Source organism: Heterodontus francisci, chromosome 17 (genome assembly GCF_036365525.1).
Source record: "Heterodontus francisci isolate sHetFra1 chromosome 17, sHetFra1.hap1, whole genome shotgun sequence".
In the NCBI taxonomy this organism is placed as follows: Eukaryota; Metazoa; Chordata; class Chondrichthyes; order Heterodontiformes; family Heterodontidae; genus Heterodontus; species Heterodontus francisci.
Genome location: NC_090387.1, coordinates 27,207,209 through 27,220,854, shown reverse-complemented (window position 1 = coordinate 27,220,854; position 13,646 = coordinate 27,207,209). Strand labels below are relative to the sequence as shown.

Here is a 13,646-nt window from a genome sequence, read left to right as displayed (position 1 = left end):
ACAAAAAAATAATCATTAGAGCTAGCCACTTATTGTACCAACTATGGTACAATGGTCTGTCAGCAGACGTGGTCTCTTCAGACTGCTAGAAAAGATTGGATACCCACCAAAGCTACTAAGTATCATCACCTCATTCCATGACAATATGGAAGGCACAATTCAGCATAGCAGTGCCTCATCAGACCCCTTTCCTATCCTGAGTGGTGTGAAACAGGGCTGTGTTCTCGCACCTACACTGTTTGGGATCTTCGTCTCCCTGCTGCTCTCTCATGTGTTCAAGTCTTCAGAAGAAGGAATTTTCCTCCACACAAGATCAGATGGCAGGTTGTTCAACCTTGCCCATCTAAAAGCGAAGACCAAAGTACGGAAAGTCCTCATCAGGGAACTCCTCTTTGCTGACGATGCTGCATTAACATCTCACACTGACGAGTGTCTGCAGAGACTCATCGACAGGTTTGCGGCTGCCTGCACCAAATTTGGCCTAACCATCAGCCTCAAGAAAACGAACATCATGGGACAGGATGTCAGAAATGCCCCATCCATAAATATCAGGGACCACACTCTGGAAGTGGTTCAAGAGTTCACCTACCTAGGCTCAACTATCACCAGTAACCTGTCTCTCGATGCAGAAATCAACAAGCGCATGGGAAAGGCTTCCACTGCTATGTCCAGACTGGCCAAGAGAGTCTGGGAAAATGGCGCACTGACATGGAACACAAAAGTCCAAGTGTATCAAGCCTGTGTCCTCAGTACCTTGCTCTACGGCAGCAAGGCCTGGACAACGTACGCCAGCCAAGAGCGACGTCTCAATTCATTCCATCTTCGCTGCCTCCGGAGAATCCTTGGCATCAGGTGGCAGGACCGTATCTCCAACACTGAAGTCCTCGAGGCAGCCAACATCCCCAGCATATACACCCTAGTAAGCCAGCAGCGCCTGAGATGGCTTGGCCATGTGAGCCGCATGGAAGATGGCAGGATCCCCAAGGACACATTGTACAGCGAGCTCGTCACTGGTATCAGACCCACCGGCCGTCCTTGTCTCCGCTTTAAAGACATCTGCAAACGCGACATGAAGTCCTGTGACATTGATCACAAGTCGTGGGAGTCAGTTGCCAGTGATCGCCAGAGCTGGCAGGCAACCATAAAGGCGGGGCTAAAGTGTGGTGAGTCGAAGAGACTTAGCAGTTGGCAGGAAAAAAGACAGAAGCGCAAGGAGAGAACCAACTGTGTAACAGCCCCGACAACCAATTTTATCTGTAGCGCTTGTGGAAGAGTCTGTCACTCTAGAATTGGCCTTTATAGCCACTCCAGGCGCTGCTTCACAAACCACTGACCACCTCCAGGCGCTTACCCATTGTCTCTCGAGACAAGGAGGCCAAAGAAGAAGAAGAAGATGGTTGATCAACGCAACCTGCCACAATAGAATGCCTTTTTACACCAGGAAACTGTTGAGAATGAAACAGATAGATAGGTACGTAAGTATGCAAAGGCAACTCACTTTACTAAATAGAGAAATTAATAAGTTCATTATTTGCTTCACAAACACTGGAACCTGAGTGAGGAGAAAAAAAATTCTTATAGGCACATTCACCTGAAGAAAAATTCTAGTAGGCCAAGATGCCCCCATCTGAATCAGATTTAAATCTTACCAACTGACCATGAGGTAGCATCGATGGAGGGTTTGTAACTGTCTGCAATCCAGTGCAATCTGTCATCCTAGGTGTAGCTGGATATGCAGTGCTAAATTGCTGGGAGAAACTAATTCGAAAAATAAATTTTACTTTTAGATAATCAGAAAGCAGCTCTGCTGGTGATTATTATCAGGCTGAGGTAAGTCACCCTTTTGGCTGATAAAGGAAGCTAGATGCCAAATGATTCATTCCTGCAGAGAGAAATTGGATTAAAAAGAGTGCAGTAGATTTAAACTCAGTCATGCAGTAAAAGATGAGAACGCAATAAATGTTTAGCATATACAGTATTAGAATAAGACTGCTGTTAAATTCTTATAAAGCTGAATAAAAAAAATGTGCACTTACATATCTAGGACCTGATCACATTTCTCAGAATATCTCAAAGTACTTCATAAACATAGTGGATTGCTATGAAATGCAGTGACTGTTGCTGTGTAGATAAAGCATTGGTAAATATTGAATAATAGTAAAGTTGTGATGTATTTATCTATGTTAAATATATCAATCCAGATTGAATACAAATTTGAACTAATACAATTTATTACTGGATAATGCAGTAGTTTTTTTTCAGAATCACAGATTGTTACAGCACAGAAGGAGGCCATTCGGCCCATTGTGTCTGCACCAGCTCTCCAAAAATGAGCAATTCACTTAGTGCCATTCCCCCGCCTACTCCCCGTAACCCTGTACATTCCTCCTCATATAACAGTTATTCCCTTTTTGAATGCTTTAATTGAACCTACCTCCACCACATGCTCAGGCAGTGCATTCCAGACTATAACCACTCGCTGTGTGACAAAGTTTTTCCTCATGTCACTTTTGCTTCTTTTACTAGTTACTTTTCATCTGTGTCCCCTTGTTCTTGATCCTTTCATGAGTGGGAACAGTTTCTCTCTCTCTACTCTGTCCAGACCCCTCATGTTTTGAATACCTTTATCAAATCTCCTCTCAGCCTTCTCTTCTCTAAGGAAAACAGTCCTAACTTCTCCAATCTATCTTCATAACTGAAATTCCTCATCCCTGGAATCATTCTCAAGAATCTTTTCTGCACTTTCTCCAGTGCTTTAACACCTTTCCTTAAATACAATGCAATACTCCAGCTGAAGCCAAACTTGTGTTTTATACAAGTTCAACACAACCTCCTTGCTGTTGTACTCTATGCCCCTATTAATAAAGCCCAGGACACTGCATGTTTTATTAACTACTCTCTCAACCTGTCCTACCACCTTCAATGAATTATGCACGTATACACCCAGGTCCCTCTGCTCCTGCACCCTCTTTAGAATTGTACCCTTTATTTTATATTGTCTCTCCATGTTCTTCCTACCAAAACGAATCACTTCACATTTCTCCACATTGAACTTTATCTGCCATCTGTCTGCCCATTCTTGCCCAAGTCCTTTGAAGTTCTACATTATTCTCCTCACAGTTCACAATGCTTCCAAGTTTCGTATCATCCGCAAACTTTGAAATTGTGCCCTGTACACTAAGGTCTAGATCATTAATATGTATGAGGTAAAGCAAGGGTCCCAACACTGACCCCTGGGAAACTGCACTACAAACCTTCCTCCAGCTCGTTTAAGATGTGATTATTATACTTTTGACTGCCTTCTGACCTCTAGATGTTAGTAAACAGCATTGATTTCTGGAACAGTTTTTCATCAACTGTGTGTTCTGCAATCTTTTATTCTTTCCAATTCACATTTCCCTCACTAAAACCAAACCAAATTCCTCTTCTTGTAACCAACAGTAATCTGTTCTTCATGAAGACTGCTAAGGATTTCCGAGATGGACACATTTGGTATTCGGTGCTAAACCGCCCACCAAGGAGTCCCTTCACAAGGGTGCAGCGTGTATCATGCTGTTTTTCCTTGCTGCTCTGCACAATGCTGACTAGTATTATATTTTGGGGAGTGCCGAAGGATCCTGCCCAGCAAAAAATGGATCTGGGTAAAGTCAATAATTCTTTGCATTTTACACTGTAATAAAAATGTTCACCTTTCAACAGAAATACTGTTAAATATTTAATCAGACCAATTAGGTTGCACTTGGAGTACTGTGCACAGTTTTGGTCTCCATAATATAAACATGACACAGAAGCACTTGAGAAGTGCAAAGTAGATGGTACCAGAACTGAGAGATTACAGCTAGTGGGAAAGATTGATCAGGTGGAGGTTATTTCTTTAGAAAAGAGAAAACTTGTTAGAGGTCTTTATTATGAATGGGTTGGACAGTGTAGATGTGGGGAGAATATTTCCATTTGTAGGACAATTCAAAACTAGGAGCCATGAATACAGGATTGATACTAATAAATCCAAATAGGGAAATAAGGAGAAATGTCATACTAAATTTGCCACCTATTTGCTTATTTGCATAAATGACCAAATCCTTTTGTTAATCTTTAGTTGTTTTCTCAGGTAAAGGAGTACTGTTTCCATTTTTTTTTTAAGTGGCAAACTGTTTCTTTGTGTTGGAAAGAAAGCCAGAAGGCTAAAGTGTCATTTACACTGTGACAACATCATGTACAAATGATGTGATGATGCATTACAGTATGTGATTTCTATCATGTCACCGTGCGCTTATGAAAAAACATTTTTCCCTGAAAATTATGATACTTGATGATGAAATAAATGTAATTTAAATGTAAATTCTTTGAAAGGACTATGAAATACCTAAAATGGATACATAGTCCATGCTGTGGGCTATCAACAGCCATCTTGATTAGCCAGTTTCCTGTCTCAATTTTGAATGAAACTAGTCCTGTTGAATTGAGGATAGACTGATGATAAAAGAGTAAAATATCATCCCAGTTGTGCCACAGTCACACTGAAAGGCTTTTAACCTTTTATTCGTTTTTTAAAAATATATTCCTTGTGTTCTGTTGTTTTGCTAATACAATCATTTGTTAGCATAGATGCTTGTAGAAATCAGTTATACCTAAAATACCTATTTACGAAGAGCACAGTGAATTATTTTGCACACAAACTTTTATGGCACTTTCATTCTCATTTGATTCAATGTTTTTTCTTCCCACACAGGTAAGATTGAATTTACCTGGCAGGAAGTGGTGATTGGTTTTGAGAGCTCACTGCTAATGTTCCCCATCAATCTTCTTATCGTCCAGATTTTCAGAAATATCCAACCGAGATCAAGGGGAAGTCAGGTGGAAAAGAAGCAGGGCAAACATGGCCGCATATCACCTTCTTTGCCAGCTTCTTCCCAATGTCTACAAACTTGCTCCCTCACACCTGAAGCTGTTATAAAGGTTGTCAAAAAACAGATCAAAGTATCTGTATTTCAACTTTTTCACATTAGATTCATTGATGCCATCATTAATCAACAGTTACACCTTTCAATGAATAATGCTATAATTCATATTTATATCGCATTTTAATCTAAAGAACATCAATAGACATTTCACAGAAACATATAAGGAAAATGATGAGCCAGAAGGGAGAGGTTAGCAAAGGGACTGAAGGCTTGGCAAACAAAACAGATTGAGAAGGTTTTTAAATTAGGTGGGAGTCAGAGATTTAGAGGGGGCATTACATAGAACAGGATGCAGGCGACTGAAAGCCCTACCACCAATAGTAGGATGAAGAGAAGGGGGAAGTACTATATACCAGAGTTAACGGAATGGAGTCATGGGCTGAAATTTTTCGTTGGATGAGAGGCCCCACTCACCAGCTGAAAAGACAGTGGCGAGCCCGCCTCCATCAGGCCTGGGGAGCCAGGCCGGGATTTTTCGCTCCCCAGGCCCTTAATTGGTCTTGGACGGGAATTCCACCTCCTTGAGGTAGGAAATCCCGCCTAATGGAGCTGCCGGTCAATCAGCGGGCCGGCAGCTCTTAGTCCCTGCGGTTCCACCGGGAGTGGTGGCCGCTGCTGGGACTACACCCAGCCAACGCAAGCAAGGTGAAGGGCAGCCCCGGAAGACAGATAAGTTTTTAGGGCCTCGCCTGGGACAACCGGCAAGGCAAAGGGGGTCGGTTGGGGGGGGCAAGGGGAATATTGTGCGTTGGGGGCAGTTGGGGCCTTGGGGGCGGCCCTCCATGGGGCACGGTGCCTGATCAGGAGGGCCTCCCCCCACAGGCCCGCAAGAAGGCCGTCTGGTTTTATCAGGCGGGGTTTTTGAGACTTTTGCTGTCCGACTGCCAACGTTAAATACCCGTGGATGTGGGAGGAGGCCCTTAAGTGCCAGTTAATTGGCCACTTAAGGGCCTTGATTGGCCTGGGGTGTAAAATTGCAGTGGGGGCGGGAGGGGGTTGGAAATGGCTCTTATGCTCCCCCCTCCCCCATCCCCCCTCCACCAGCCTGCTTGTTTGGGGGCTGTAAAATTCCGGCCATAATATATATTTTTAAGTAGGTCTTAGAAACGAAATTGTCAATCCAGCATTCAATTACACAATTTCTTCTCATTCTTATTTTTTGGAATAAAATTGAGTTTTTTAACTTTAAAAGCAAATGGATTACTGGCTCCGAGACTGGAAACAAAGCCATTGGCAACGTAAAATGAACTTGTTAATTTAACAATAAAAGCAATGGAAATAGTAGAATGGTTATGATGAAATGGAAATAATATGTTGCAGTGTCTTCAGAACATTTATCATTATGGTAAAAGACTAATATTAGTAAATTATATTGTGCACTTAAGGATATCCAGAGGATTGCTAACTCGTTGACTAAAACACTGAAGAACCCACTACCAACACTGGATCAGGATTTCAAAAAAACAACAGATATCAACAAACTTTTGGCATTAGTTGAAAATATAATCCGGGAGCAAAATAAGGTCGACCATGAGTTTAACAATGAGAGCCATAAAAAAGAGGATACTCTTATTCTCAGCCTGGGATCAGTTGATTTACAAGGTGAGTTTGAAGGTTTGCAGTAACAATGTGACAGAACACTGACAGCATTATACAGTTACAGGAATTGGAGCTGTAATGTTTTTTACGCAATCATAAGATAGGTACCGATGAGGGAAGCCACTCAGCTTACCTTAGCCCTTCCATCCAGATGAAGAAAAGTTTCCCTACTCCTATCCTGTCACTTAACACTCTCTTGAATGAATCGTAGGTTATTGCCTATAGCATCAGAACAGAATAGGCCATTCACCCCCTCGAGCCTGTTCCACAAAGGTTTAGCTGCTGGATGACACCAAAATCATTTCAAGCACTGATTACTTTCTGAAAGAAGTTCTTCCTGAAATCTATCCTAAATTTTCCTTTCATCAGTTTCAAGTCAAGAAATCTCCAAGTATCCAGCAACAGTGATATCACCAAGCAGGGGAAGCAACCAATCACATTGAAGTATGCTCAAAGACACCAAATCAGGAAGTACAAACCACAAATCCTTTGTATTTTAATTTTTTAATTTTACAGATAGCGAAATAAATGTTTGGGACACACACATGGGGTTGAGATAGAAGTCATAATATAAACAAACATTTAAAAAAATTAAAAATGTGTCAAATTTCTTATCACACTGGAGAAATTTGACTTTCAACAAATACAAAAGTACTCATTCAGGGCCAGTGAGGGTGTTTAGTAGTGGTTATGAACTTAGTACACTGTTGAAAAGCCAGTTACACCGCATTCAACAAGTTATACCTTTTTCAAGGGTTTTTACAGTAAGACTAACAGCATAAGAGTGGAACTTCTCATCAGTTCAATGATTTCTAATTGATTGCAGTCTGTGGGTGCCTTAACAACTGTAAGGCCTCACTCCTGAGACCTACAGGTTACTGATTTGTACTTGAGATTTATGAGAAATTACACATAACACCCGAGTTCCGTCGTTAAGATTTTCTTGTCCTTACGACACGTTTACAACCCCTATTACTATTGCCATGAAATTGAGTATTGCACCAATAATGTTGCAAGAGATTTATGCATACAATAACTGCTTGGATGATCCATTCCATTCTCCCAGTTTCTCCGTCTCCGACGCATCTGCTCTGATGATGCTACCTTCCATGATGGTGCTTCTGATATGACCTCCTTTTTCCTCAACCGAGGATTTCCCCCCACTGTGGTTGACAGGGCCCTCAACCGTGTCCGGCCCATTCCCCGCACCTCTACCCTCACCCCTTCCCCTCCCTCCCAGAACCGTGACAGGGTTCCCCTTGTCCTCACTTTCCACCCCATCAGCCTCCATATCCAAAGGATCATCCTCCGCCATTTCCGCCACCTCCAGCGTGATGCCACTACCAGTCACATCTTCCGCTCCCTTCCCCTGTCAGCATTCCGAAGGGATCGTTCCCTCCGCGACACCCTGGTCCACTCCTCCATTACCCCCACCACCTTGTCCCCGTCCCATGGCACCTTCCCCTGCAATCGCAGGAGGTGTAATACCTGCCCATTTACCTCCTCTCTCCTCACTATCCCAGGCCCCAAACACTCCTTTCAGGTGAAGCAGTGATTTACTTGTACTTCTTTCAATGTAGTATACTGTATTTGCTGCTCACAGTGTGGTCTCCTCTACACTGGGGAGACCAAGCGCAGACAGGGTGACCGCTTTGCGGAACATCTCCGCTCAGTCCGCAAACAGGACCCTGAGCTTCCGGTTGCTTGCCATTGCAACACTCCCCCCTGCTCTCATGCTCACATCTCTGTCCTGGGATTGCTACAGTGTTCCAGTGAACATCAACACAAGCTCGAGGAACAGCATCTCATTTACCGATTCGGCACACTACAGCCTGCCGGACTGATCATTGAGTTCAATAATTTCAGAGCATGACAGCCCCCCATTTTACTTTCATTTTTAGTTATTTTTTCTTCTTTTTTTTTACATTCTTTTTTACAATCTTTTTTTTTTGCATTTATTTCATTTCATCTTAGTTTGTTCAGTTTGCTTACCCACTGTTTTTTTTTCAGGTTTGCACTTGCTACTGTTCAATATTCAGTGCATTAACACCTAATCTGTACTAATGCTTTGTCTTTCAACACACCATTAACATATTGTTTGCCTTTGCTCCATGACCTTTTGGTCAGCTATGTGGCCTGGTCCAATCTACACCTCCTTTGTTATCTCTTGCCCCACCCCCACCTCACTTGCTTATAACCTTGTGACTTTTCTAATATTTGTCAGTTCCGAAGAAGGGTCACTGACCCGAAACGTTAACTCTGCTTCTCTTTTTGCAGATGCTGCCAGACCTGCTGAGTGGTTCCAGCATTTCTTGTTTTTATTTCAGATTTCCAGCATCCGCAGTATTTTGCTTTTATTGCTTGGATGATCTGTCTTGCTGAGTTGTCGGTCCTCGTAGACGAGACAACACACCAGGCCACCTCTTCTGACTGCAGTGCTAATATCCCTTTGTGGTTTTTTTCTCTATAGTTCTTGTCCTGCTCAGTAAATTCCAATTACACAGAGGGTGTGAGGGGATTCCCTCTGTCATTCCCCACCTCCCCCACAATGTTCAGCTTGAGTTTCATGTTGTCAATATTTCAAACATACATATTCAGTGTATACCGATGGTTGTTATTTGCTAGCTGGCCTTATCAGACCCTGAGTTGCTCAGTCACAATACACATTGTGAAAACTCATTAACTTGTGTCCTGTGTTTCAGAACTTCTCTCAGCTGTAGATGTCTTAGTTTAGAGATACAGCACTGAAACAGGCCCTTCGGCCCACCGAGTCTGTGCCGACCATCAATCACCCATTCATACTAATCCTACACTAATTCCATATTCCTACCACATCCCCACCTGTCTATATTTCCCTACCACCTACCTATACTAGGGGCAATTTTTATAATAGCCAATTTACCTATCACCTGCAAGTCTTTGGCATGTGGGAGGAAACCGGAGCACCCGGAGGAAACCCACGCAGACACAGGGAGAACTTGCAAACTCCACACAGGCAGTACCCAGAATTGAACCCGGGTCACTGGAGCTGTGAGGCTGCGGTGCTAACCACTGCGCCACTGTGCCCCTTTTGGTGCCATCCAAGCTGTTTGCATTGTCTAACTTTATCAGCTCTGAACTGCTTACATTATCTGGCTTTATCAACCATATAGAAAATGAGAGGGAATTTTATGCTGGCGGCGGGGTCTCAACGTCGGGGGAAACCGATGCTGAGATCCCCGTGTCACCACTTTTCCGGATGACCCGCTGAATTTAGTGCCAATCAGGCACTTAAGTCGACAGCAACGGGCCTTCCATTGGATTTAGGGCCCCATCACTGGAAGTCCCAGCCTTGCAGAGCAGCTGACCAATTGCTGCACCTACTAGAGGCTGAGGAGCGTTGCTAGAGCCAAGCCTCAGGTGGGTTAGGGTGGCAGGGGTCTCGTGGGCTGTGGCTCTTGGGGGAGGAGGGAGGAGGGGGGAGGGTGGTCAACAGCAGGGGCAGGGGGGTGGCCCTCAGCGGGATCCACCCTTCCCAATGCCAGGTCCCTTGTTCAAGCACTAAGTGCCTTTGAACAATGGACCCCCCCACCTCCCTGGAGCTGTGAAGCAGCCCACACAGTTTTTCCTACTCTGCATCCCATGTGGTGACAGGGCTGCCCGTAGCACGGGTAATTAAGGCCGTGGCGGGAAGAGGCCCTTATTTGGGGGCTAATTGCCCCGTTAGGGTCTGAATTGGCAGTGGGGCAGGAAGGCCATTTACAGGCCTTCCCACCCCAGACTAAATTTCGGCCGAGATGATGGTGGCAGCTACCCCCAGGCCCCCGCCACCATCCCACATGATTTTATGCTCTCCCCACCTCCAAATCCACCCCGGGGGAGAGCATAAAATTCCACCTGAGGTTAATGTATCACAGCTTAGCAGTCCAGCAAGTTTTCCAAAAGAAATTTACCCATCAGCACTGCTTAATGCTTCTCAAAGCATGCTGGTGAATTTGGTTGTGTTCTTGGCCTTTGCTCATCAAAGTTTGATATCCATCTCCATTAAATCCTCAGAACAAGACTTAAAGACTCCTTTTGAATCAGTGAAAGGCAGCTTGTTACATTCAGAAACTTCATTTTACTTCAAAAAGTCTTTTAGCCTAGTTTAGCATTTTAATATCCACAAGCGCTAAGGGTCTGTACATCACAACGCACCCTTCAGAGAGGCATAGAATTATGTTTAACTGTGTGTGTGCAGTCTCCAGACGTTTCTGTCAGTTTTAGTGGAGTAATGAGATAATGAACACAGAGTTTCACAATTATTACCATCACAAAATCCGGGCCATTATGTGCTCAATTCGTGCAGTGATGTTGGAACCCACAAACTTTTGACTCAGGCAAGGATGCTGCTATTGAGCCAAGCTGGCACCATTTTGAAATGATTAACAACTTGTGGACAGTGTTTTAACCTGGGCTTGACTTCAAATTATGGAGGGGTTAATAAAAATTATATTTTCCAGTCAAATCTGTGCTTCGCTGCTGGGTAAGACATTCTCATTGCTCTTCCCATTCGCAGTAATCATTCTAATTATTGCTAAAACAGTACTGGCCACTGGCAGAATATGTTACGCAGAAGCTAGTTTCCACAGGCTTTGAGTTACAAGCAGTTTGCTTTTAATCTTGCCCGCTTGCTGGCAGACCTCCTCATTAGGGAACCAGTCAGAATTGATACCCATCACGTTACAAATATTACAACAGCTTGGATCTCTAGACTTTTGCAGAATGAGAGGTGATCTCATTGAAACTTACAAAATTCTTACAGGGCGTGACAGGGTAGATATGGAGAGGATGTTTCCTCTGGCTGGTGAGTCTAGAGCAAGGGGACAGGCCATTTCATACTGAGATAAGGAGGAATTTCTTTACTCAGAGGGTGGTGAATCTGTGGAATTCTTTACCCCAGAGGGCAGTGGAAGCTCAATCATTGAGCATGTTCAAGACAGAAATTGATAGATTTCTGAATACTAATGAGATCAAGGGATACGGTGATAGTGGGGAAAAATGGCATAGAGGTTGATAATCAACCAAGATCTGTTTAAATGGTGGAACAGGCTCGACGGGCTGAATGGCCTACTCCTGCTCCTATTTCCTATGATCCAACTGCACTGAAAACAGTGCTTAGAAGCAATACAAACTGCGCCAGAGAGTGATCGATGGTAAAATAGATTTACATTCATTTCCCTTTCATCCTTGGTTACTAATTCTCCCTTGTTACTTTCAGAACACACCACGGGCTCTGATTCTGAGAAGTGTGTTATTGATAAACAGAGGCGAAGTGATTATAATCGCTATCTGTACCTGCAGCTCCAGCATGTGGAGAATGAACTGGATTTTCTGGGATCGAGCAAATTCCAGAATCCACAGAGCTACACTCGAGCTGTCCGCCAGGTGCAGCATATGAAGGACCTTCTGGAAAATGCTATCCTCTGCTCCAGTTCTGTTTCAGAAAGGTAGTATCTTTTTATATTCCCAGGAAAGGAGTAACTCTTTAATAATGTATTGTAATGGTAGTACTTTTTGTGATTACTCCCAGGTGAGACTTGAACCCATATCCTTCTATGCAGGATTATTGCTTATACTATTTTTTCAAATGTTAACAAAGTGCCTGTGGGAGACAGAGGGATTAACCTGTTAAATCAAGATTACTTCCACATTGCAGTTCTAAGCCACGCTATGCTAAATAATGCACAGTGATTTCCACAGATCTTACCTGTACTGAGGTTCGGCTCGTGGTTTTTCCAATAAGTATTTGCTAAACATGTGGCTCCAGGAAGGGAAAACTTGGAGGGTGAATTCTCAAGCTGCTCCCACACATCTTTTGGCATCTAATTCCAGAGCTATGCCAATCAAACCTACACTTTCTGAGAGGCCTTAAGAAGGGAAAGGGAAAACATAAATCTATTTCTTTTAAATTTTAAATGCATATGTTCTTTTACTATTCTCAGAGTAGAAATTGATAGTGTAGGAAAGTCACTGGAAATATTCTCGTGGCTCTGGCTTTTGAGGGTGTCTAAATAACTGCACCAAACTATAACCTCTGATTGTTTTTTTCTGCAGGTTCTCTCCGACCCCTAGTCTTTCTGGAGACAGCAAAAAGAGATATTGTTCTAAAGGGTTACCCTGGTGGTTTGTCTTCATTGGATGGATTTTGGTTGCAGCCACCAGTGGTGTATCTGCCTTCTTTACCATGCTCTACGGATTACACTATGGCAAAGGCAGTTCTATCAAATGGCTCATCTCCATGGCAATCTCTTTCTTTGAGAGTGTTCTGATTACACAACCTTTAAAGGTAATGAGTGGACACAGTTAATGGTGCATTCTTGAATCTAGGTGCATCATAAAATATGATGTTAGTACAGTGTTATTCTCTAAAAAAAAAGTTTCATCCAGATATCCAGCTGGGTTACCATGGTTAGGGTGAATTATTGGGCATAATTTGCAGATAGATTTGCCTCCCTTTGTATTAATGATTACAGAGGGCCACCAATTCATGAATCTCCAGGATTGTTCTGTATTTCCACAACTTCCTCCCATGTCATGAAAAACTACACTAACATACATGTGCAATAATAATATATTGGTGTGGAATGGTGAAATTTACTCTGTTGATAATTATAGCACAAAGGTTGCTGAGTACCCACATTTCTTGGTTTTACTCCCACTAAAACTTTTGGTGGGAAGAATTGCAACCCCAAATGTGTTTCTTATTCAAATTATTCCACTCATGCCTAAGTATGCTTTGCATATGCATTCAAATGGCCATTTGAAAAGCAGGAATGGATAGAATGAAATATCTGACTGTATATCCTTATAAAAGCTTTATTTGAAAATTGTATTTATAGAATATCAATGTAAAATTACCAAAATGAGTACTTAATGGTAACAGTTATTGTCAAATTATATTGCTATGGTAAATCAGGAAAACCAGGGGGTAATTTTCAACTTTAGTGGGGATGCAAAATTGGCCACAGTGGCTTGGCCACCCATTGTAGTCAATAGAAAGGAAATCAGACAGGCTGTAAACAGGTGACTGATCTACAACTGCTGGTTTTCTGTTCCTACCCAACT

The 13,646-nt window shown here is 42.9% G+C and overlaps 1 protein-coding gene across 1 annotated transcript in view; it reads left to right on the top strand.

The window, feature by feature from the left end:
• Positions 1 to 13,646, top strand: part of LOC137378579 (polycystin-1-like protein 2) — a 175,634-nt gene that overhangs the window by 100,156 nt on the left and 61,832 nt on the right. The window contains exons 28-32 of the mRNA XM_068048884.1: positions 3,442 to 3,641; positions 4,730 to 4,956; positions 6,347 to 6,563; positions 11,800 to 12,028; positions 12,636 to 12,867. Coding sequence (XP_067904985.1) covers positions 3,442 to 3,641; positions 4,730 to 4,956; positions 6,347 to 6,563; positions 11,800 to 12,028; positions 12,636 to 12,867 — 1,105 coding nt within the window. The remainder of the gene's footprint in view (positions 1 to 3,441; positions 3,642 to 4,729; positions 4,957 to 6,346; positions 6,564 to 11,799; positions 12,029 to 12,635; positions 12,868 to 13,646) is intronic.